Source organism: Pipra filicauda, unplaced genomic scaffold (genome assembly GCF_003945595.2).
Source record: "Pipra filicauda isolate LSUMZ 115617 unplaced genomic scaffold, ASM394559v2 scaffold240_size1633699_pilon, whole genome shotgun sequence".
In the NCBI taxonomy this organism is placed as follows: Eukaryota; Metazoa; Chordata; class Aves; order Passeriformes; family Pipridae; genus Pipra; species Pipra filicauda.
Genome location: NW_024104355.1, coordinates 934,813 through 958,318, shown reverse-complemented (window position 1 = coordinate 958,318; position 23,506 = coordinate 934,813). Strand labels below are relative to the sequence as shown.

Below are 23,506 nucleotides of genomic sequence, written 5' to 3'. Positions count from 1 at the left end.
ATTGAAAGCAGCAGCCTGGCCAGACTTTGTGATGGGCCAAATTCTTCCCTTTACACCCTGTCAAGCCCAGTGAGTTTGAGAAGGTAGTTCCTACTAGACATCAAATATAGCACGCTTACTGCCATGTAATTTGGACTATTACCTATGAAAATCTAAGTTCTATATGGGTGTGTCTTCATAAGGAATTATGGCTTACAGCACAAGCTTTCTGGTGCTTTCAAGGGACGTTTTATGGTGGGGAAAAAAAATCTTCATTCCCATATCTTTGATTTCTGTGTATAACTCATGACTCTGAGGGACCTGAAAATGGCCAAGGGGAAAGACTGTGATGTTGGTGATTTCACAGTTTCGGTGCCCAAAACTTCCTTCCCTCTTAGGTGTCACTCCATCCTCCCTGTGTTTTCCCGCTCCCTTCATCCCCATGGGCAGATTCACGAGACCAAGAACAGAGTTTTCTCCAAAGCTCTGTGAGAAACTAAGGTCACAGTAAAGGTCTGCAGTGTTTTATTGCAGTCACCTTTCCTTCTGAAGCCCAAATACTACCCTCCTTCTAAGGCAAGCTTCCTTTTAGCTTTCCCATGATGGTAGTTCTGATCATTTGGACCCAATCCTGTATCAGTGAGAATGTTGCCATCAAATTAAGTAGGAGCCAGGATTAAGCCATTAGTTTTCAAGGTTTAATTGTAGTAATAAGTATGGGAGTCTTATTGCGTACCTTATATGCATGGCAACAGCCGAAAAGCTTAAAATAGAATTTCTTCCTCTACTGACCCTCTTTGTGTTAATATGGAGGATAAATAAACACAAGTGTTTGCAAAAGCGAAAACATGTGAAAAATATGCATGTGTACTGCCTGCGGATAGTTCTTTTTATAAACACTAGAGCTCTCCAGATTGACCAACAGAAGAGGTTGAGGGTGCAACTACTGGCTTGGACCTAACTGGAAACCATAATAGAGCATTGCATTAGGTAAGAATTGAAGCTCTTGCAGACTGATCCTGGGGAATCTCTTCTTGAGACGAAGGGTCCCAAAAAGCATTTAAGGAAGGCAGCAAATTTCTCAGGGGAGAGACCCAAATTCATTATGTACTACAAGCATCCACAAAATCAAGAAAAGTGCTGGAGTTTTGGGAGAGAGGTTTTAAAATAGGAAAACATCTGAGACTAAAGAATGAGATAAATATGATATGAGAACTCAAAAGATAGCAAAAATCTATTTAATTTTTTCATCCCTCTGTGAGAATCTCTGGGTAGTATAAAATCTTTTGCAGTGTCTGGTATAGGATTAGTTCTCAGTTAATATAAAGTGTACCAGTAACAAATAACCTTAATTAATGAACTTTCACTGTACTGGCTGCCTAATTTGAGAACTGTTTCACTTACATGACTTGTAAGACCACAGAGTATGAAAATGATATTCGACCTTTACTAGAAACTAAAAACATACCTTACTTATTCATCATCGCCTAGGCAAAAACTTCAATAAGAAGCTTAAATGAGCCCACTTGATCTTTAAGAAAAAGTGTCCTAAATAACAAAGCTGTGCATATTTCTTTTTATTATTATTTGCATATGCTATACTGCACAACTGCATTCCGAGAAAAATAAAAGATAATAAAACAAATGAAATGAGAGATATATCACCCAAAATAATCCAAGTGTGAGATAGGCTGCCTCTTTTTTTTTTTTTTTTGGCATTGGCAAAAGAGCACAAAGTAAAAGCTGGCCCTGAGTCATATTGATTTCCCACTGCACTGGTTTCCTAAGTGCTCTGTTGATCCGTGTCAAGCAATAAGTTCCCTGCCTGTACATGCACATCACCACCCCATTTGTCCTCACCTAGATTTAAGGTGCCCATATGATGAGCTGAACAAGGACATCATTTTTCCTACTGGTGTCACTGGGCCAAAACTACTCTATGTGGTATGATAACTAATGCTGTGTAAGTTTACATTTGTCTTATAATATCATTATAGTTCTGTATGGCACACTGCAATAATATGTGAATTTATGTATATATAATAATTATTTTTGCATTTTAGCACTTACAGTGGAAAACATAAATTTTAAAAAATAGATGTTTGCATCTGTAGCTGGTCCACAGTAATCAAGAGACCTCTGTAAAAAAAAGGGGATATTGCAAACCTAATGCCACAGTTTTGATCTTTGTTAACAAAGGGCTTCCTGATTAGATGAATAGAAGATGTGTGATTGTGCTGCTAATGACATTGTACAGGAAATTAAGCGTATACATTTGGAAAAGGCATTAAATCAGCAGGACCTTAATTTAAAAACTTAAAACTGTATGGAAATGTGGCTTGTTCATTGCTGTGTAATAGAAAGCTACTGAACATACTGACTCTTCTTGTGGAAACATTGCCAGCAGAACAAAGCTGGGTTGAGGTTTTTTAATGTTTTCTAGCGTACTAGGATTCCTAGCATCTGCTTATTTTCAAGGAACTTCATCCCTTTTTACAAGCTGTTTTTAGAGCAGTATATATGGCACTTGGGCAGGTGAGGGGGGACCCAGAAGGGACCAGAATTCTTGCTTTATTTCTTAATTATTTGCAAGATTGAATAGCATAAGTTTACTAATAAGTGGCTTTGTCTACTGCTAAGTCAGTGGACGTAAATGCTTGGGGTGACGCGTTCCCATATCATTTCCTACAGATGTAATCTCTGTGCTGTACTTTGTACCTTTGGAAATATTTGATGTAATCAGTGTCCTAAGCTGACAAAGAATTCTTGCTTTGCTTGCAGTTATGCCATATAACAGTGCCCATCACTGTGTTGTGGAAGTGGAAAACTTCTTGTTCGTGCTGGGAGGAGAAGACCAATGGAACCCTAATGGTATGTATAGAATACTTAAAAGCAAAAGCAGCATCTGCCTTCCTCTGTCTGTCTGTCAGGTCAGCTGCTGTAGTGATTAGCAAGGGATTTTGAGGACCTTCAGCCTAATTGTTGAACCTACTAAAGGCTACTTTTAGATGTTGATGTAATGAATATCTGGTACTTTTGCTTTATCATCTCCATCATTCATCAGCTCCCACATCCCTTGAGAAATGCCACAGGCAGCAGAACAGACTCTTTCAAGTGCATGCACCAGGCAGCAGCTGTTAAGAATTTTAACCTTCATTTCCAATCTCCTTCCAGTCATAATATAATAATGCAATAGCAATAGATGAATGCTTCTTTTCTATTGTCAAACAAGATACTCGCAGCTCAAGTTGTTAATGTGTTAATTATCTAGACTCTGAGATTCTTACACTGGTCCTTTTTTTAGTCTTGTGAGGAGCTTCTCATATAGGTTATCTGCTGCTACCTTCTTTGATTTGATTACTTCATAAATTTACCGCAAAGAGAAATTAAACAATTTAACAGGCTTCTGAGCAAAGCAAAAGGAGAATACCATGCCTTGCAAAATTCACAAAATTGTCAAGACATTGTTAAAAAGCTTGCACACAAAGAAAGAGTTGTAGTTGTAGCAGTCTGTGTAACAGAGATAATTATGACTGAGAAACCATAAAACAGCTTGCAGGTACACATTTTTACTTTAAAACACCAGAGGATCCAGCTGAAATTACATATACTGCATATATTTTATTGTGAATGCCCCATTTCAGCATCTGCACTAAACCAAATTATAGAAAATTGTTACATCTGTTCCCTTCCTAAAACCTGAGACAAACAATCCAGTCCACCCTATAAGCATGTTTCTGGTGTAGTTAAGAATATCACTAAATGTCTTAGGAGACAAGCCCCTTAGTTCTATTGTTGAATGTCCTTTATATTAAACAGGAGACAGCACAGTATCATTAATGATAATTTTTTTGGGGGGATCATCGGCCATATCCATCCACTGAGGGCCCCCGTTGTGCTTGGTGGTAGGCATATGGATAGTAAGAGGCAGACCTTGTTCCAGACAGTTTATACTTACATGGCCATGTCACATGAAGAGTAAAAGAAATACAATTACCCACATTTTAAAGACATGGAAACTGAATGGCAAGGCGATGAAGAAAATTAGAAGGGGTACATGTCCTGCGTCTGAGATAGGAGTTAAGCACAGTTGTTTGTGAGATGAATAGTAACTTAGGTCTATGGTTGCCTAGATCAACTCCTGAGCTGAAGATGTTACTGAATACATCTAACAACTTCCTTGTTCTGTGAATACCAGGGCTAGTTTATTTTCTGTAGAGAAGACAGCAACGAAAGAGGTAGGAGCATTGATATACTGGTCTCTTAATGAATGTACCCCAAGAGAAATGGATCATACTTGTCACAAAAAGTGGACCTGAAATCATAAACTACATCCTGTGCTACTGCTGGGCTAGTTCTTTCTTGGAACCAGTTTGCTCTAAATGTGCAACTACAGGGGAACAGCTCGCACATACCTGCTTGTATGCTATTCTTGTAGCACAAAAGGGGCTTCAGGCCTAGCTGGAACTGTCTTGCCAAGGCATTAGAAGGCTTTTCCTTTGAATGAGAATGTTCCAGGTGTTTTTTCCAGTGTAAAAAATTATCCTTGAAGTGGTAGCAATGGAAAGAGCACCATACATTGCTTCAGCCATCAGACCGTCTGATTCTTGAGAAGCTGTATGGTCCCCAAGGAGTGCTTATGCCTCCTTCATGCTCCTCTGGCTTCCTGGCAATGCAGAAAGCATGGCAGACTTTTTTTCTCACTTTTTGGATCCTCCTATATCTATGCCTTTTCAGGCACAAGGGGTCCCTGCATGAGTAAATGCTGATGAAACCAGGATGCACAACACAGACATGGATTTAAGACCAACCTTCATAACCTTCAGAGCCCTTCACCTTTTGGCATGGCTGCGGAGACCTTCCTGTAGAGCACAGACTATCTGCCACCTTTTGTCCCATCATCCTGATTGGCTAATCCTGATTTCTGATCACTTATCCCAAGTTCTGTGTTCTGACAGGTGCTTCCTAACATGTGTAACCTCCTGACTAATGAGCAAGGCAAAAAAATAGAAACAGTTCTTTAAGTCCTGAATTAAACTGGAGTCAAACCAGTTACAACAGGCAGTTTAAGTAGATCATCAAGTCCTTTTCCTGTCATCACAGGCATCATATAGTTCCATTTTGTTAATTTTCTAAGCTACATTTGAAAAGCAGTTGGATTTCTAGCCCCAAGTACTCCTGTTGGAAAGCTGTTACAGAATCCAATTGCTCTAAATGACTAGGAGCCTTATTCTAATGTCCAGTAAAATGTATTCTTTGGCTGTCTAAATCACCTTGTTCTCATGCCAAAGCTAGCCTTTATCTTAAATAGTTTTACCCCTTCTGGAGATTTGTTTCTTTAAAGTATTACAGCACTCCTATCCCCTTTCAGCTTTTGTTTTCCTTGGTGCAACAGGCCAAGTTCTTTGTCTCCTGCCATAAGGTAAACTTTCAGTTCCTCCTGTCACCATAGTAGCTCTTCTCTGTGCCTGTTCTAGTTTGATTTCATCTCCCTTCCTGTGAAGGGACCAGATTTGTATCCAGTATTCCTACTCTAGTCTTACTAAACCCTTCTCTTTCTACCCTGCACTCTACAATCTTCTATATATGTGGTATTTTTAGTGAACATGTGCCAAGGTCTCCAAATCATAGGTTTGTATGACAACAATGAAAAAGCTGCTGTATAACCAGTGACCACTGAAGTCCCCAGTAACTCTGAAAGATGTAGTGAATATGGCAGCATTAAAACCTCCTAGTAGAAGTCCAAACTTATGGTCAATACTTACACTGTTTTGAAATCCTACTTTTTGAAATACAAATAGATTAATAACTGTCCTAAATAGTGAAACCTAGAGGAACTTAGATGTCTGCTGTTACTGTTTTACTGCTTATTATAGCTCTCAATGCCTGTTTTTGTAAATTGTTTATATAGACTAAAGGAATTCAGATAGGCACCAAGAGCAAAGTCTCACTTATCTAAACCCAGTGGCAGAATGACCAATTGCACTTAGAGTATGGGGATCTCACCCTGCATTTTGAGATATGTTTGAATGGTGCCAAGCATGGTCCCTATTAGGCTACATATTGGATTGGAAGGAAAATACTGCATTAGTTATTAGTCTTCTGCTTCACCCTCCTCATACAGAACATGCTTATAACATAGCAAGGAAATGAGTTTACTTCCAGGGTGGTCATCATGGTTTCTTTCTCTGTTTTCTTGTAGAAGATGTTCTTAAATTATTCCAAATACAAATTCTAGCTGTATTATTATTCTTTTCTACAATCTTGATGGTCTACTTACACATGATGAAGTAGGTGTGGAATGAAGCAGGCAAAGCGAGCCAATCCTGCAGGAGGCTTGTCTTATTCAAAAATATTCACCTTGTAGAATACCTAGTGACCATTTATAGAACTGTGACATACGCTATTGGGTTATTCTGCTGGCCTGTGAAGCCTCTAATTCAATCTTTTAGTCATACATACATAAACAAAGGTTTTTGTTTCTGAAATGCTCAACTGTTAAAGTCTCAGGTGTTACAGGAAATTGCCATGCACTCTCTTGCTTCAGTTTTCTTGCTTTGATGTCAATCTGCATGTAAAATAAGGTGAAATCTTAATATCGTGAAGACATGAACACAGTTCCTGGGCTTGACAGAAGGGAGAAGCTAGTTAGCTGGTGTATGTTGCTCATGTTTCATATTTTAGCTAACACACTTGGAATAAAATTCTAAGAGTGTATTCCCCCTTCGATGCACATCTGTAATTCCTTCTAACTTACACTGAAAGTACATAGTAGAATAAACCATCTAGTGCAAATGCTGCATACCCCATGCTGATGGCTTATGCAGCTCCTGGTTATTTGCACAAGGGTGTTTTGCCATGTTCCACGTAGAGATGATGTGAGAAGAAAGAAAAGCACGTGTTGTCCCTTTAATTTTTTTACCTGACACAAAATACTCCAGTCATAAAAATATTGTGGGGATGCCCTCTTTTGGGCAGTAATATTGTTTAGTGCTGTGATTTCTTGTGGCTGTGAAAATACCACAGCATGTGTAAGTAAATTTAAATACACATTTTCAAGATCTTATTACAGAGAGCAAGAATAATCTCTGTCTGCTTTTACTGCTAGCGACTGCTAATTCAAACCTTGCAGTGCCCCATTTGTTGAATTATTACTGTACACATAGTGTAATCAGACATTGTTGTAAAAGGGGGAACCCTTCATAAAAGCTGTCAACTTGTGAAGTATATGATATATATATTACAATCATGATGTTAAATACATGAAAACAAACAGCTGAGTGTCAAAATAATCTATCTTTACAGGGAAACACAGTACAAACTTTGTTAGCCGATACGATCCCAGGTTTAACAGCTGGATACAACTTCCACCCATGCAAGAGAGGTAAAAACCTGCTATGTGTTTTTCAATTTCTGTTTTCTCATCCTAGGAGCAGCTGAGGTTTGGCTTAGTTCTGGGAGTAAGGAGGCCTACAGAAGCACTGAAAACACAGATAAAACTGCAGCATGCAGTTGCATCCCATTCGTCTCCTGATGTTTAAAACTTTCCAAATTCAGAACTCTAGATGCCAAATCCTGCAGTGCTAACTCATGCAAAATGGCCATGGACTTTGTGCAATTACTGGTTGCCTGAGTACGGTCTGAAGAATTTTTATGAAGTCTCCATAGTGTCCTGTCATGTTCCCTGACTGAACTGTCATGATGAGTTTGCAGTAAGCAAGCAGTAATTATAGTCAGATATCTTAGAGGGAACTGAAACCCTCACATGTTGACTCCATCCTGTTTCACCACACCAGCCATGAAAAGCTCTCCTGAACATGTCTCCACTTGTCATAGGTGATCTTGAGTGAAGTTGCTGTCAGCTAATGCATATTAAAACATGAGTAGCTCATGTTTTAATCTTGCTGTGTACCAGAGAGCAAAGGTGCATGTGGACTTGAGCAATGACTCACAAAGATGATGTAAACTTAACTGTGGATCCCAAATCCTATCCTGACAGAAAAAAGTCCGCTAAACCTGAACTGAATGATGCATGTTTCATAAGGAGAATCTCACAGGCAGAAGATCCAAGGTTGTAAAAACATTCAGTGTTTTTCATCCTTCAGTTCAACACCCATCTTCTCATGGATTCTATGTACAAAAGATCTCACGGCATCTCCCTAAGACGGTCTCCTTATTCCACGTGCTGTCAGTATTACAGCTCTTTCTTTGTTGACTGTCCACAGTATTCAGGTGTCTGGCAGTCATAAATATATTGATTTCAGTGCAGCATTGTGATTCGAGGTGTGTATTATGAGATGCATGAAAATATGGCTGTCTTTTCAAATTTCCAGAGGTAAAATGTCAGTCTGCAGAATTCTAGAAGGACCTTTGTTCAGGATTCAGTTTGATTGACCTAAATCCTTATGCAGACCCACATGTGATGTTTGTCACAAAAAAATACTGCTTTCTACCAGTGCACAGAAAAGTGCAAGTGGAGGTTCTGAGGAGGTTCCCTGTTGGAGCTGAGTGCACTTACAAAATTAACCATAAAAATAGAGATAAAAAAGAGCATCACAGCGCATTATAGTCTCTGGCTTTATTAATAATGTAATCTTTTACTTTAAAAATCCTTTATTAAAATTCTTTTTTTTGTTGTTAATAGAGCTAGCCCAACAGTGGTGGCCCTGCTCTGGTAGCCCCCAGCCTTCTCCCTCACTCCTGCCAGCACTGATAACCTCACAGCTCTGACTGTTTAACTTAAAACAGAGGGTTCTGCTCTCCAGACAGAGTCACTGCTGGCTCAGGTGTTGGCAGAGGGGTGACAGAAGCTGAGCATCAGATTGCTCATCACCATGCAGGTCATCCTCGGTGAACCGGGAGACTGACTAGTGTTTGTACCAAGCCTGAAGCTCTTCCATGGAGCCTAATCTGTGTCCTGATTAAGCCCTCTGGGTATCTGCAAGCAGAATTCCTGAAGGGCATGTGCGGCTGGCTGAGCTGTTGGGTTTATTTGGCTGACAAAGCTCGGAAGGCAGAAGAAGGTAGCTGAGGGTTGGAGAAGGGAGACAGTGAGAGTTTTTCCACCTCCATGTGGGCCAGTTGTGTTTCACTAGAAAGTCGTGTGGCGTGTGACTTGCCTTGTGGTCTGGTGGAAAGAGTCAGCAAAGAGTCAGAAATTCAACTGTGCATTGTGCTTGCTTCGCAGCTGCCTGGTAATAAACTGTAAGGTATTAGCATCTTAGCTCCTTGCAGTTATTTAAAAGTAATGGAATACTCATACACAGTTCCTTCTGCAAGGGACTTTTACTATGACAACGTTAATTATCACCTCTTTTGTCCAGGATACATAGCTCTAGGCTTGCCCCTTTTCTTTCTTTAAAGGGTCCTAAGCATTGGGGCTATTGTTGGAAAACAGGGATTTTCAAATCACTTTCTAAAATGTTTTTGATGGTGTATTTGCTCATCCCTAATGACTTCCTCAAAGTTGTTGCAGCCTTCAGAGGTAGGGACTGGCCCAGTTTTTAGAAGATTGTACAAATAAGAGGGAGCTTTTATGCAGCTTCCCTTCCCAGCTGCTTTAGTCAGATAAAGCTCCCATTAAAGTCAACAGGCTATTTTTCCCCCCTGGGAGTACAGGGTCATGCCCTGTCTCTGTTGGCATAATACAGGCACCATTGACAAGACAGACTGTTTGATGGGGGTTTTTTGAGCCATTATGGTCCATCAAGTCAAAACCTACTTAGGAATTTTAGTCTGAGAATAATTGGCTGGATGGATTATAATAGCTCCTTTGAAATGACTGCCAGGTAAATGTGGGTTTCATTCACAGGCAGTATATTCTCAAGTCGAGAATCTGTATGAAATATTTGATAAGTAAACTTTTATCTCATATGCCAAAATCCATATCTGATTGATTTTACTGTATGAGCTATAAAGAAAAGTCTAATCCCATTATGGGTTCAGTGCTGTCAGTGTATTTTCTTTAAAGCCAAGTTTGGTTTCTTTTTATTTGAAGAACATCTCAAAAATAGATGCTTTTGAAAAGTATGTACTATTTTCAGAAGTTTGTTGTTTAGAGAACCAGCAAATTACTCATAAGCTTGGAAATACACATCTCCCTGATGATGCCATAACAATGGGATGCTTTTTGGAGAACAAATCAGTGAGACTAGGACGGTCTTTCTAGCAGTTGTATCTGAACTTGTGGTGTGAGCCTCAGCTGGACACCTCAGTCAGAACTGTTGCATCTTGCCACCTCAGCACAGAGCTGTTCAAGGTGTGTGAAACAAATTAACATTTAAAACACTTTGCTTTTTCTTATATTCTGAATTAAAAGTTTTTGTTTAAAGTCCAGCAAAAAGCACGGCATTGTACCAGGTTCTAAAGAAGCACAAGTGGAAGTGGGAAGTGAGCAAGTCAGTGTACTCTCTGAGGCTGAGTGAACTGAGAAAAGTAGGCACAGAAAAAGAGACAAAACAATTTCACATTTTATTTTTGTCTTCAACTTTAATAATAGCAATGTTTACCCCATTAAGAATATTTCTTTTTAAAATGCAAAGCATATACTCAATAAGTGACTGAAATCAGGTCCAGATATTCCGATGATCAGTAATAGCACTGGTAGTTTCAAATCTCAGACTGATAGTTCTGTTTAGTGTTTCAGGGCATAAATTAATCATCTGTGAAAATCAGGAAGAAAATCTTCCCTTTTATGTGTGTATAATTGAAAGAAGAAGTTGGTTGGGTTGATGGTTGAGTGAAGGGTTGTGAAGGAAAAGCATTCCAGAGACCAGTGAACATTGAGTACCTACAAGTCCTGAAGAAAATCACAAAATAATTGTCTTATTGTCCATATTCAGATCCCGAGGTGCATTCCAGTTATCTGATTAGAATGGATTGTGTCTTCCCAGTATTGTGGGGAAAGTTGTCATGCAAAGATTGCTGTATTATATTTTAATCTGAATCACATTTTACAGCAATTTAAAAATCATCACTTGACAGCATGCCCTTACACACTGTAACAGCATGCCCTTACACGCTGTATCATTGAAAAGTAAAAAACCAAAAAGCTTAAAATATTTGTGACAGGAGCTACTGAGTGAATGTTCACATTCAAGCAGAAGACTGAAGCGTGCTGATGGTTTCATTTTGCTCCTTATAGTGACACTGTGTGGATGAAACCAGGAGTACACGTACAGAATAATGCCAGTGAAATCCTAGTTAATGGAATAATGCCTGGAAGTTGTACCTCTCTCTGTTTATTAAACCTGAACTGAAAAAACAAAAAAACAAAAAAACAAAAAAAACCAAGAAAAACAAAAGAATGAAACTACGAAACGTGCTGAGAGCGGTTTGTTAATGGGTTCATCAGAGAAGGGCACAAAGACAGAGGAGTGGATGTGGGAGCACTGATGATAGGGACCCTGTGGATTTGTGCCTTGCGGCTGCTGGACACAGGAGCATTGGGGAATGTATGCCTGCCTATGCATGGTCTCTGATGTGTAATAGGAGGTGATCTCTGCAGCTTTTCCTACTTTTTGGGAAGCTGTGGGCTGTCTTGCCTCTGGCCCTTCACTTATTCTCAGAAAGCTTATAAGCACTTGATTGCTTGTAATACCTATACCCTCTGTTAGATTAGAGTGAAATTAGCCAACGGGGTTTTTTTGAGGAGATAATAGTCAGGCAGGCATGGATACATGTACAGTGTAATCAAGTAAGCTTTGTTTCCATAGAAAATCAGGCTAAAAACATAGATGCACAATTTGCTGCCCGACCATGCGGAGCAATATATGCCATCAGCTTCTATCTGCCCATTGACAGATAAATTAAATGGTCTTATTTAATTCGTCACTTGATTTGGAGCACTTAGCAGTATTCCTGTCCTATTTACAAAAGGTTTTTTTCAGTAGTCTTATCCTCGTGGTGGAGTTCTCGCCCCCATTCAGCAAGGGGTGCTGTCCTATACTGTCCAAACTACCCATGTGCATGCAAGGTGAAAGCAAAGAAGTAGACAGGAGGTGCTCAGTGACACTGGCTGGTGAGGAGCACCAAATCCAAAAAGTAAGGTCAGGAACAGGCAGCATTGTGTCAAACCTGCTCTCTGAATGCCCAGCCAGCCCTGCTGTTTCCATGGCTGTATCTTGGTGTCTGCCTGACTTCTCTTCCAACTTATAAACCACCAGCCAGTCTCAGACACTTTTAACAAAGAGGGAGATTTCTCTAAAATGTTAAAGGACTCTACAAGTTTTGTGAAAATAGATAGCTGTGTAAAACAGAGAAATCTTATTCCTGCCTTCACTGGAAAATGCTCCCAAGATGTCCCTGGCTAGATAGCAGGTTAGAGACAGGGCACACCAGGCTTTGCTAGCTCACCTGGTCATGGGATGACTATTGGGATGCCTTGGGAGGAGTTGAGACATACCAAAGCTGTTAATTGAGGGTGTTGTGCTCTGTAGGTGGACCACTGCTCATCCCAAATGCTTTGCAGTGGTCTGCAGGTTCAAGTCCTTGATGGTGCAGGCAACCATGAAGCCCCCAGGACTTACCAAATGATTTAGGAGTGCAATATGCAGCTGCTCCCAGATTCAAATTCGGCCACCTGGGCAGGAACCAGAGCGCATTGTAACAGCCATGGAGCAGGGTTTGGAAAGCTGCAACCACACTCCAGTGTGCCTCCTTTCCAGGAGCTCTCAGAGCTACACCTTGCCATGTCTGACCTGCCTGCTTATCTCTGGGCTCCCACGTCACTCTGGTTTCACCTAGAAGAAAATTTCATGTTGGGACTGACAGTTCTTGTCATTCAATATTTAGTACAGTTCTTCATCCTACCCCAGCTGTGCTTTTTTGCAATTTTTGTTTCTCACATAATTGCAGATGAAAATTAAAGGTCTCTATTCTAGCAAACCTTCCTGCTGCTGAATGATCTAGTGAGCTTTCCCTAAAAGTGGATTACACCAAACAGGGTCTCTGAAAATCATCTGCTGCTCAATTTTTACTTCAGCAACAAATACTCACCATTAATTCTGGAGGCATCAGGAAGACAAACTAATATATGCCTAGCAGTCCTGGCCAGAAAAATTAATTCTTTTCTTGTACACCTGAGTTGCATGTGAAAGCAGACAGGTGGCTAAAACGTTTCTCAGAGTTAGTTTGAAGGAGACAGATCTCTTTCGAGTTAAAGGGCACATATGTAGTGTTGTGGCTAGCATAAGGGAAGTTGTTCTATTTGCAGTACTGCAGAAAGAAGAAAAAAATGATAATTGAAGAAAAATTTTGATGATGTGGTTCTCTTAGTAAATTGGGAACAATGACCCTTGAAGGACCATAAAGAAAGTGAATGTCAAGATAATTTATTATTGTTACATTATCTATCTCATTTTTCACTTTGTCTTACTGAGTTGTTATATCCCTTACAAGGTAATGCCCCAAACATTAATGAGCACCTTTTTATCTTTCACGAGTGTGAAAAAGCAACAAACAGCTTTGAAAAGGGTTATTTTCTGCCGGGTTTATGTGTGCCTAATTGTTTTGACACAAAAAATGAAGTATTTATTTGATGTGGAATGTGTATTTGATTAGCAAAGCAGACATTGTCTCTAGGATAGCTGTAAGCATACGAGGCTCCTGGACACTTCTCTCTGAAGTAGCAATTGAAGGAGCAGCTATCTTAGTTCAGGGAGTCAACTGTAGAGGGGAAAAAAAATAGTTGACATGGCTAATTGGTTTGTTGTTGGCTTGTTTTGTTTTGTTCTGCCCTGTCCTCCAGGAGAGCCAGTTTCTATGCCTGTCGCCTTGACAAGAACTTGTATGTAATCGGTGGAAGAAACGAAACTGGCTACTTGTCCAGCGTTGAGTGCTACAACCTGGAGACAAACGAGTGGCGTTACGTATCTTCGTTACCGCAACCTTTGGCAGCCCATGCAGGAGCCGTTCACAATGGCAAGATATATATTTCAGGCCAGTGTCTTGTGTAATTCCTGCTATATAACAAAAAAAAAAAACAAAACCAAAAAAAAAACCAAAACCACAAAACCACAAAAAAATAAACTGAAAAAAAACCCCCACAGAACCCGAAATCAGAGCGTTAAATTCCTGCTGCAACCAACATCTTTATTTACATTAATTAACTGATGTGTATTTACTTTGCAGGAGGTGTTCACAATGGAGAATATGTCCCCTGGCTGTACTGCTATGACCCTGTGATGGACGTCTGGGCCCGAAAACAGGACATGAACACAAAACGAGCAATCCACACTTTGGCCGTAATGAATGATCGACTGTATGCAATTGGAGGAAACCATTTGAAAGGTCACATTTTTAGTAGCAAAAAAGCATTTCAGTGTCCCACATCTCTGATAAAGAATATTTTTGTTAGACAGTCATTGTTAAATACATTAAAAACCAAGCAACACAATTTAACAGGACACTTGAGCCAGCAATTTTAAAAACATTTTATGCAAATTATTTTAAAATTATAACAGTACATTAAATATATGAGTAATGAATGCTTTAGATAATAAAAATGGGAGCTTCCATTACTCAAAGGCATGGACAATTTGTCATTACCAAGAATTCAATGAAACAAACAGATTATTCTTTGACCCGAAAGTACCAGTAATATTTTCCTTTGTAAATCATTTTTTAAAATGTGCAGTTAAAAAGAGCTTTATTCACAGCAACACACACAAACAAGTGCCTTATTTAATGAAGAGAAAAAAAAGCACACTTCCAGCCATTAAATATTAGGACTCGGTTCTTTAGATCCCTTTTTAGTATTAAATGTAGCTTGTTAATTATAATTCTTTTTTTTGAAAAGGTCTCATATTAAAATAACTACTGCTGGGGCATCTGGTATTTTTGTCTTAATGCCTACATGTCATTGCTGTTACTGCTAAAGAGATGCTGCTTAATCCAGCCACTTAGACAAAAAGCACAGCTCTGCTCCTTTGTCCCGTGACAATATTTGACAGTTTATATTCATGTTTTTTCTTCTTTCTCCTTTCTTACTTAAAAAAAAAAAAAAAAAGAAAAAGACTCTCAACAACAAAAGAGAAAATTGTAATACAAAAGAAAAAGTAACACCTTAACTGCCAATAACACCACGCCATGTATGACTCTGGCACCTGGGTCCCCATGAAACTGTAAAGCCACATTCTGCTTTTGGAGATCTGAGTTCTGTGGAGCATGTAGGGGACAAAGTCTCAGATGTAAATCTTCCCTGATAAATAGTATGGGTGCATAAACCCCTGCAGCCAGGTTCATGGATGCTGCACCTCTGTTCTCCACACCCAGTTGTGATGGGTGTTTCTGGACTGGACCTTAGGTGAAGGGGGTAAAAGCTGCTTGCACAGGAACACCTGCAAATTTTGCAAAGGTTACAGAGTTCTGCAATATTGGCTTTTCCTCCTACAAAAGTAAAAAATGTCACAGCTGTCCTATAGCTAAAGCACATGCTTTGGTTTGCATAGCCTTGAATTACTTCCTTCCTGTCTTCTGATTTTTTTTCCTGCAGTTCCACCTACTTCTAATGAACATTATATTTTTGCCTCTACAGCTGTTGCCCTAGATGCCTTTGTTATGTATGAACTGCTCATTGTTGTGAGAGGTATTTAACATCCAGGCTTCTAGAAGCACATGGCTGTGTGGTAGAAGGGCTTTTTGGAAAACTGGTTTCTTCTGTATAGTGAAACAAAAGGAAGATTTTCAAGGAAAGAGAGGAGGAAGAGGACTGAAGCGCAAATGAAATGCTGCAAATACTCCACCAGCAGGGAATAGCAGGGCTCCATGGAAAATCCGTTCTTTGTGAAGTTGGATCTGGATAGTCGTGTTAGCAGTGCATTTACCGCATCACATCCAGTCATGTGCATACTGCAGTTTGTTACAGAGCTTTGGACAGATTCTGGGTGCACAGCAGTGGCCTTTCTATGGCCTCTTGAAAAACCTTACAGCAGCAAAAAATTATTTCAAATTAGCTGTTCATTCCTGACATAATATTCTAGCAAGCAGCATCATTGTGAAGTGCCGATATCACCAATACCCTTTTTGCAGAAAATCTTACTTCTCTTTGCTGTCATACCTTGAAGAGAAGGCAGTAGTGTCAAGTAAAGCATCCCAGCATATTAAGAAAGTCATAGTTTTATTGCAATGCTCTGATAAAGAAAGCAGTTTGAGATAGGGAAATGCCTAAATATTGGAGCAGGAACCAGGACTCCTGTGTTCTATGTCTGTGTTCAGCTCACTTAGTTCATATTAATGAATACAGTTTGAGAGTCTTGAGCTGAGACCCATCTGCCCTTTGGTGATCAGAAAGCAGCAAGTGCTTGGAGCATTTTTTGGCCTGTCAGGGAGGGATGGGACCACTGTTTCTGTGGTTATGTTTTTTGTTGCCTTAAGGACTTTATCACAGCTGCGTGCTTTAGGGTATGCCTTAAATCATCTGGAAAATTGAAACTGGTCCTGCACATCATGTCCATCGTGCTAAGGACTTTGTCCCTCTGAAACCAAGGGGCATCTGTTGACTTTTAAATAGATTAGATCTGCTGACCTTTGAGAAAGGCTGCCATGACAGTCTTTTCCCACATGTTCAAACTTGTATTAACACTATGAGGAAGACTATTCCTTGAATCTGATTGCATTGCTGATAAGTTATTAATGAGTTTTTTCTGAAGTAGCCAGGTTTTGTATGTACTCATGATTTGTAGAAGACTGTAGAACTAATAGTAAAAACCTTCAACAGATTTATTTAAACTGAAATAGTGAGACATTATTGTTACAGAAGTTGGCTTAAATGTATATGGCAATATTTTCTAAAAGAAAAGGTTTAAAATGCTATAATAATATAATTGTAACTGTAATTTAATAAATTTAACAATAAAATGAGTAATAAAACATAACATGTTTTGACATGTATGTCATAACATAGCATGTTCTCTATTCTCAATGCCGCCATCCAGGTTTCTCCCATCTTGACGTAATGCTTGTGGAATGCTACGATCCAAAAGGTGACCAGTGGAATATCCTCCAGACTCCTATTCTGGAGGGTCGCAGTGGCCCTGGCTGCGCAGTCCTTGAAGACAGTATTTATCTTGTAGGAGGCTACAGCTGGAGTATGGTGAGTACCTGCTTTCTGCAATGACCTTTCTGTTTCTTCTGAGTTCTTGCAACTAGTCCATTTAATACTCAGATGGGATGGAGAGGAGATGAGAAGGGGAGGTAGCTGAAGGGGTAGGTTTTGGTTTGGTTTTCAGCTTTCAGTGGAGAACATGGAGTGTTTTTCCACCTTTGTGTTTTTCTGTTTAGATAAGAATAGAATCGTAGAATCATAGAATAAAATCATAGAATCAGCCAGGTTGGAAAGGACCTCCAAGATCATCAAGTCCAACCCTTGATCCACTACCACCGTGGTTACTAGACTATGACACTAAGTGCCACATCCAGTCTCATCTTAAAAACCTTCAGGGACAGAGAATCCACCACTTCCCTGGGCAGCCCATTCCAATGCCTGATTACCCTCTTTGTAAAGAATTTCTTCCTAATATCCAACTCAAAACTCCCCTGGCAGAGCTTAAGAATAGAATCATAGATAAGTTATTATTAGACTGTATTCACTGCTATGGACTAATATAAAAAGATGGAATTTTGAAAATGTGATTGACATTGCATGCTTATAGCTCTGCTTATGAGGCACTTGTAAAGGAGATTGATTTGCAGAGGCTAGGTGCTCAACCCATATGAAAACCAAACCTCTTGAAGGACTTCTAAGTTAGAGCTCAAAATCATGAGCCACTTTCAAACCTCTTTAGAGCAGATGTGTGACTTGGATTTTACCAAAGCCACATTTACTATGACATTTTGTTCTACTACAGGGAGCCTACAAATCTTCTACTATTTGCTATAGTCCTGAGAAAGGGACTTGGACAGAGCTAGAAGGAGATGTTGCAGAGCCACTTGCAGGACCTGCCTGCTCAACTGTGGTATTGCCAGCCTGCGTACCGTACAACAAGTGATAATCCAGGAGCACTCATACGAACACTGATTGCATTTGGGAAAATAATGACGGGTGACGTAAATATTTTATTAGAACAGAATTCCTGTTAAAACAAAGCTACCATAATCGACCCCTCATTCCATATTTATGCTTTAGGAGCAAACTAAAAGAAAGGAAAACCCAAGCATTGTTCCATCTCAGATAGGTGCCGGTGTCTTATGAAGCAAGTAGCTAAAACACACCGAACATTACATGCTGACAGACTGCCATTTCAGACTGATTTAAACTTTTCCTGCTGCAGAGATACTCCTCACATCAAATTTAACTTAAAAAAAAAAAAAAAAGATGGCTAACTGTTCAAATACAGCCTGAAGAGACAAGGTCAGTATTGTGCATTGTATCTACCTGCATGTGATCTGTGTTGAAGTCATGAGGATGTTGTTTTCATGAATGCTTCAGAATTCAGATAGTGAAAAGCTCATACTGCATTGCAGAATTGTCTCCTCCTTTGTAATCCTAACCTACAGCTACTTCACACGCTCTGCAAGCAACACAGCATCAGAAGATTATAAAAGGTAAAGAAATATCATTCAGTTTTTGCACAGCTTGGCAACTAATACACTCTGCCTTCAAAGTCCCCATTTGTAAGTGCAGCAGAAAGCAGACTACAATGAAAGCCATGCTTTACAGAGCACTTCTTGCAATAGCAGCTTAGGGATTAGGATCAAATTCTTCTAATCACACTTGTGTAAAGTCAGAGTCATTTCCCTGAAATCACACGAAATGACTGTTTCTACATCAGTATAACAGAATTTGGGTTCTATACCTTAAAATCTGGCTTTGCAAAGTAAGTTATTTCTGTGACCACTTAACAAAGTACCAGAAACCTTACTTCCTTTTCAGTAACCTGTTAGATAGCAGCATCCATGCTAGTTGCTTCCAAAGACAAGAAGACTGCATTTAATTATAAATTTATTACTTTGGACTCTGAAATGCTTATGCACATTTTTGGAGAGATGCTGTTAAGTAGTTAAAGTAGTCCTGTGTGGTTGATCTTAAGATGTACTCTGAGATTTTTACTATTGATCCAAAGTAATACGAGGCTACACTTTCCACTGCCTTATAGCCTGTGTAATTATTTACACATTGCAAAGCGAGTCAGAATGCTACCACATGGGACCAGTAGCATTTAGGACTTACTTCATGAATTCATAGTTGCTTGCACAAATCAGACTGTCTATGTGTTAAGTTTATGCCTTTCTGTCCTGGCTTTGCAAAAGCAGTGACAAAATCTGAGCCTGATTCTTCACCACCTGTGATTATGTTCACAGACATAATCATCTGCACTTCAGTAATGTATATGCATAATGTTTCTATTGTGGTTTTCTGGTGCTGCATCCGCCTTCAGGACCATCCTCTTCACTGGTATAAACTGACATTGCTCCATTGAAGCCAATGGATGTACTTTTTATGTCAGCTGAATATCTGGCCTTTAATTTGCCTAGTTGTAGCTGGCTGCACCAGATAAAAGGCAAAGGACACTCAGATCCTGCATTTTCAACCCTGCACATATCTTTCATGACAGGACTTAATGCTAGTGCATTAAGCAAGGAGCAGGCAACTACTGGAGGTTGGTTTCTGCTGCAGAGGCAATAGATGAGAGAAAGAATTCATTATTTGCTTTGCAAAATATAAAAATGGTGAATGTACACAGAAATTACACTATATATTGATGCTTGAGAGCAATATAAATAACAGAGAGCAAATACCACGGGACTGTTTCTCTCTGGCATCAGCCCAGTTTTATTGCAGTGCAACTCCCTTGCTTGCAGCAGAATTATGCAAGTTGTAAAATTGGACTAATGCAGTAAAGACTGATACCACACAAATGCAATAATCCAATTGATGAGGTTGCCGCATGCCTGGAAAAAATGTTTAAATGAAATCATTATCTGAAGATGCTAATATTTGAATGTGCCATTGGGGAGTTTTCCAGTGAGGATCACTAAGGAACTCATAAAGGTGGAGTGTATATCCTGAAATCTCAATCCATTTCTACTATATAGTGCAATCTTAGTTGGTTTTGTATTTATTTATATTGTTCAGATCCAAGGGATCCCTTGTAAAATATATTTGGTGCAATCATGACTTTTTTTTTCTTTCCTGTTGAAAGTATATAAATATAAATATATATAAAAAGGAAACTGTTAAGACACTAAATGAGGAAACCTCGAATGACATTTAAAAGGTCTGCCAGTAAACACTGACTGTCACCTGTCTCTATTAAAATGTACCATTTTTAAAGGATATTTCTTGTCCTTTTAAGTGGTTCTTTTTTTTACCAAGATAATTTAAAGATTTATGAGGACTGTATGTAAATCTTTCTATCTTTCAGGAAGGCATGACCAAGGAAAAAGTGCTAACTGAATAAGTCACACAAAGAATGTAAATTTTGTACAGTACTAGACTGTGTAAATGAAGCTTGCTTGTAGGGGGGAAACTTTAAATAAAACTTTATGTACTAATTCAACTGTCTGCCATATTCTGACTTATAAAGTGTATGTATAAATATTATCTACATTAAATTCTTTGGAACTTTTTTTATCATGCAGATGTGTAAACTTCTTTTATTTTGTGGTGTTACATAACAGCCTTATTGTTTTCCAAGTGTCATTACCCAGTGCTTGTAAATGGAGTCTGTAGTGAGTCAGTCTTCCCCTGAGCACAGTGCATGTCCTGTGCTTCCAGCAGGGAAAGCTCCACTTGTGTGCCTGCTCTGACCACAGAAGCAATCGCATGCCTCTGAAATGCCTCTGCCTTGTGCTGCTCCCCAGTTCCTCTGTCCCATGGTTTCACAGAATAGTCAGAGTTGGAAGGGACCCACAAGGATAATCGAGCCATCCCCATACAGGGATCAAACCCACAACATTGGTATTTATTCAGACCGTGCTCTAACCAACTTAGCTTATCTCAAGTGGAAAGGGCACTGCTTTGTTAAACCCAGTCTTGCTTTGGGGAATTTAATGCTAGTGGTGGCAACTTCATCCCTCTTCAAAATGACCCTCCTGTGGCAATTAACCCTTCTAACTACAGGTATTTCCATTCTTGGAGGGGAAATGCTGGCATGGGTGCGCGGTAGAGGAGTTGGGACAAGAGGTATTTCCAGGCTGAAAAGACAAGATAAAGGCAGGGGTTTTTACCAGGAAGCAGAAGCATCAATACCAGTTACTATACTACTACATGCATTATTTATTCATACCTACCAACCTTTGTCATGGAACAGAATCGCCCTGTGCACCAGGGTGAATCAGAATCACACCAGGTGGGTGTACTGAGCAAACTGATAGGTGGTCCCTGACCCCCATGCTTACAGCAAGTGTGAGCTGCGCTAGGGGAGGGCTGATGGCACAATGAAAGAGTCTGTTCTAACAAGAGCAGACCTTTTGTGAGGAAGGGAAAAGTGAACCAATAGCAACTACGATAAGAAAGCACAGTGAATAGGATTGTTTCATTAATTAGTTTATTTCAGCAGAGGAAGAAAGGGAGATTTATACATTTTTTTTTAAAGTAATGTGGGAGAAGAAGGAAGAGGAGAAGCTGGAAGCAGTGCACAGAGATATGATTTAGAAAGGAAAGAAATGAAGTGAGAAAGAAGAGGTACAAATGAAAGAACAGAAAACAAGAGGCTGTGAGAGGAGAATGTAGGAAGTTCTTGTCGATCATGGGCACAGAGAAAGTTAGGGCTGGAGTAATGAGGAAAGCAAAGATGGTTTCTGAGAAGCACATCAGAGCAAGGCTGGAAAGAAATTACAGGAGAGGTGATATAAGAGTGGAAGAGAAACATGAGAAAATGCAATAAAAGAGGATGTGAGATAAACATTAAACTAAATAAGCACTTGGTGATGATACTGCTCCTATTCAGCAAATCATTTTCAGTGGTCTAGCTGTCAAGCAGAAGGATAAATCTGCAGAATACTTAGGTGATGCAGTGTTCAAGCTTTCAATGCACGGACTTCAGCACAGCAAAAACAATGAAGGAGATGCACAGAGGCACCTCTGCAGTGCCTGGGCTGTGGCGAGCACCCAACTACACCAACACCTGTGACCAGGAAGGAGAATTGACACTGGTGGTGAAAAGCACAAGAAGAGCAGATGGGTAACAACTCCTGGTCCCTACTGGGCTGGAGAGAAGCACCCTTTCCATTTCTGATCCTCTGGTGAGTGTCATCTTTGGGAGCTGGACACATGGACTGTTCCATGGTTCTCCTTCTCTGTTGTCCTTCCTGCCAAACCTTAATCTTCTCCATTTTGTCCTCAGCATGACAAACTTGCTCTGATGAACTGGATCTGGAAAACAACAGACTGGTGAATGAAGCTATTTCCCTGGTCCTGAGCCTGCGGTCCTGAGAACTGTGAGAAGACTGGGTTGCGGCTAACTTGCAACCTGTACACATGCCCTTAAGAATGACAAAGATGGCATTTCAGAAATACACTTTTCATTAATTATAGCACTGTCTTAGAAGATAGATGCCACCTTCCAAAACTGGCATTGCTTTCCTTCATGTGTTTGCCCCCCTTCCTGCTTTTAGTACAATGATTTACTTCGCTAGCTGCATCTGTGAGCCAATTTCTGAGGAAAAATCCATGCCAAACCTCATTATATATACTGGTTTCTATTGTATTATAATCACTCATCAATAAAGTACTCTAGTTCCCTTGCTTTAAGGAAGAGTCTATATTTCAATTTGAATGGAGCTTTCTGGGTACAGACAAAGGAGACAGAAATCCCAAACAGAGCCAGAAGGCCAAGACAGTAATTGCCAACATACACACTCCTGGGTAGTTATAAGATACACGTTCTAATTTCTGTGGTTGGCGCAGCAGGGGAAAAGAGTCAGTGTTTCAGCCTCTCGGGTCCAGCCCAAGGAAGCAGTGACAGCAGCACTGGAGGTCAGAGTAGTTAGCAGGAAGGGAAAGCGCATTAATGAATTCTGGAGGGCTTGTAATGCCATAAAAGATTCAGTTAATCTGCAGCATAGATGTTGATCAGTGAAACTGAACCTAACTCTCTGGACCTTGTCAGATGTATTCTGTGCATGTCAGTGTTCCACACCAATTACAGATTTTAGAAGATGCTCTCATGCAAAACTATGTGCCCTAATATATAAGCCAGCTCAGATGTAACTAAAATTAAAATCTGACTGTGGCAAATCTCTGTGATCCTGATATATGAAAATCCAAATAAATGATTTGTTCCCAGAAATGAAAAATAACTTCAGCAGGAAATTTCAAAATTACTTATGCAGGATTAATCCAGTTCAATGAATGCATCTTGCGTTGATTAATAAAGCAATCCTGAATTGCAAACTAAAACGAGAGGAGACTTCTGGTGCTGATATATTCGTGTGTTTCTGAAACTAGAGAGAAATGCACGCTTGCAAGAGATGTGGTCAACCAGTGTAAACAGAGATTGAATACAAAGAGTGATTTTCTAATTGTCTGTCTTCTCTCTGCGGCAGAAAACTACCTTTCTGTCATTGATCCTTTCTTGAAGAACAG

The 23,506-nt window shown here is 39.7% G+C and overlaps 1 protein-coding gene across 1 annotated transcript in view; it reads left to right on the top strand.

The window, feature by feature from the left end:
* The window catches only part of KLHL14 (kelch like family member 14), a 63,404-nt gene extending 42,849 nt beyond the window's left edge, over nt 1-20,555 (top strand). The window contains exons 4-9 of the mRNA XM_039381799.1: nt 2,761-2,850; nt 7,285-7,363; nt 13,727-13,917; nt 14,110-14,268; nt 16,914-17,071; nt 17,826-20,555. Of these exons, the coding sequence (XP_039237733.1) occupies nt 2,761-2,850; nt 7,285-7,363; nt 13,727-13,917; nt 14,110-14,268; nt 16,914-17,071; nt 17,826-17,966 (818 nt within the window). The 3' untranslated portion in view covers nt 17,967-20,555. The remainder of the gene's footprint in view (nt 1-2,760; nt 2,851-7,284; nt 7,364-13,726; nt 13,918-14,109; nt 14,269-16,913; nt 17,072-17,825) is intronic.
* Nucleotides 20,556-23,506: the final 2,951 nt, after the last annotated feature.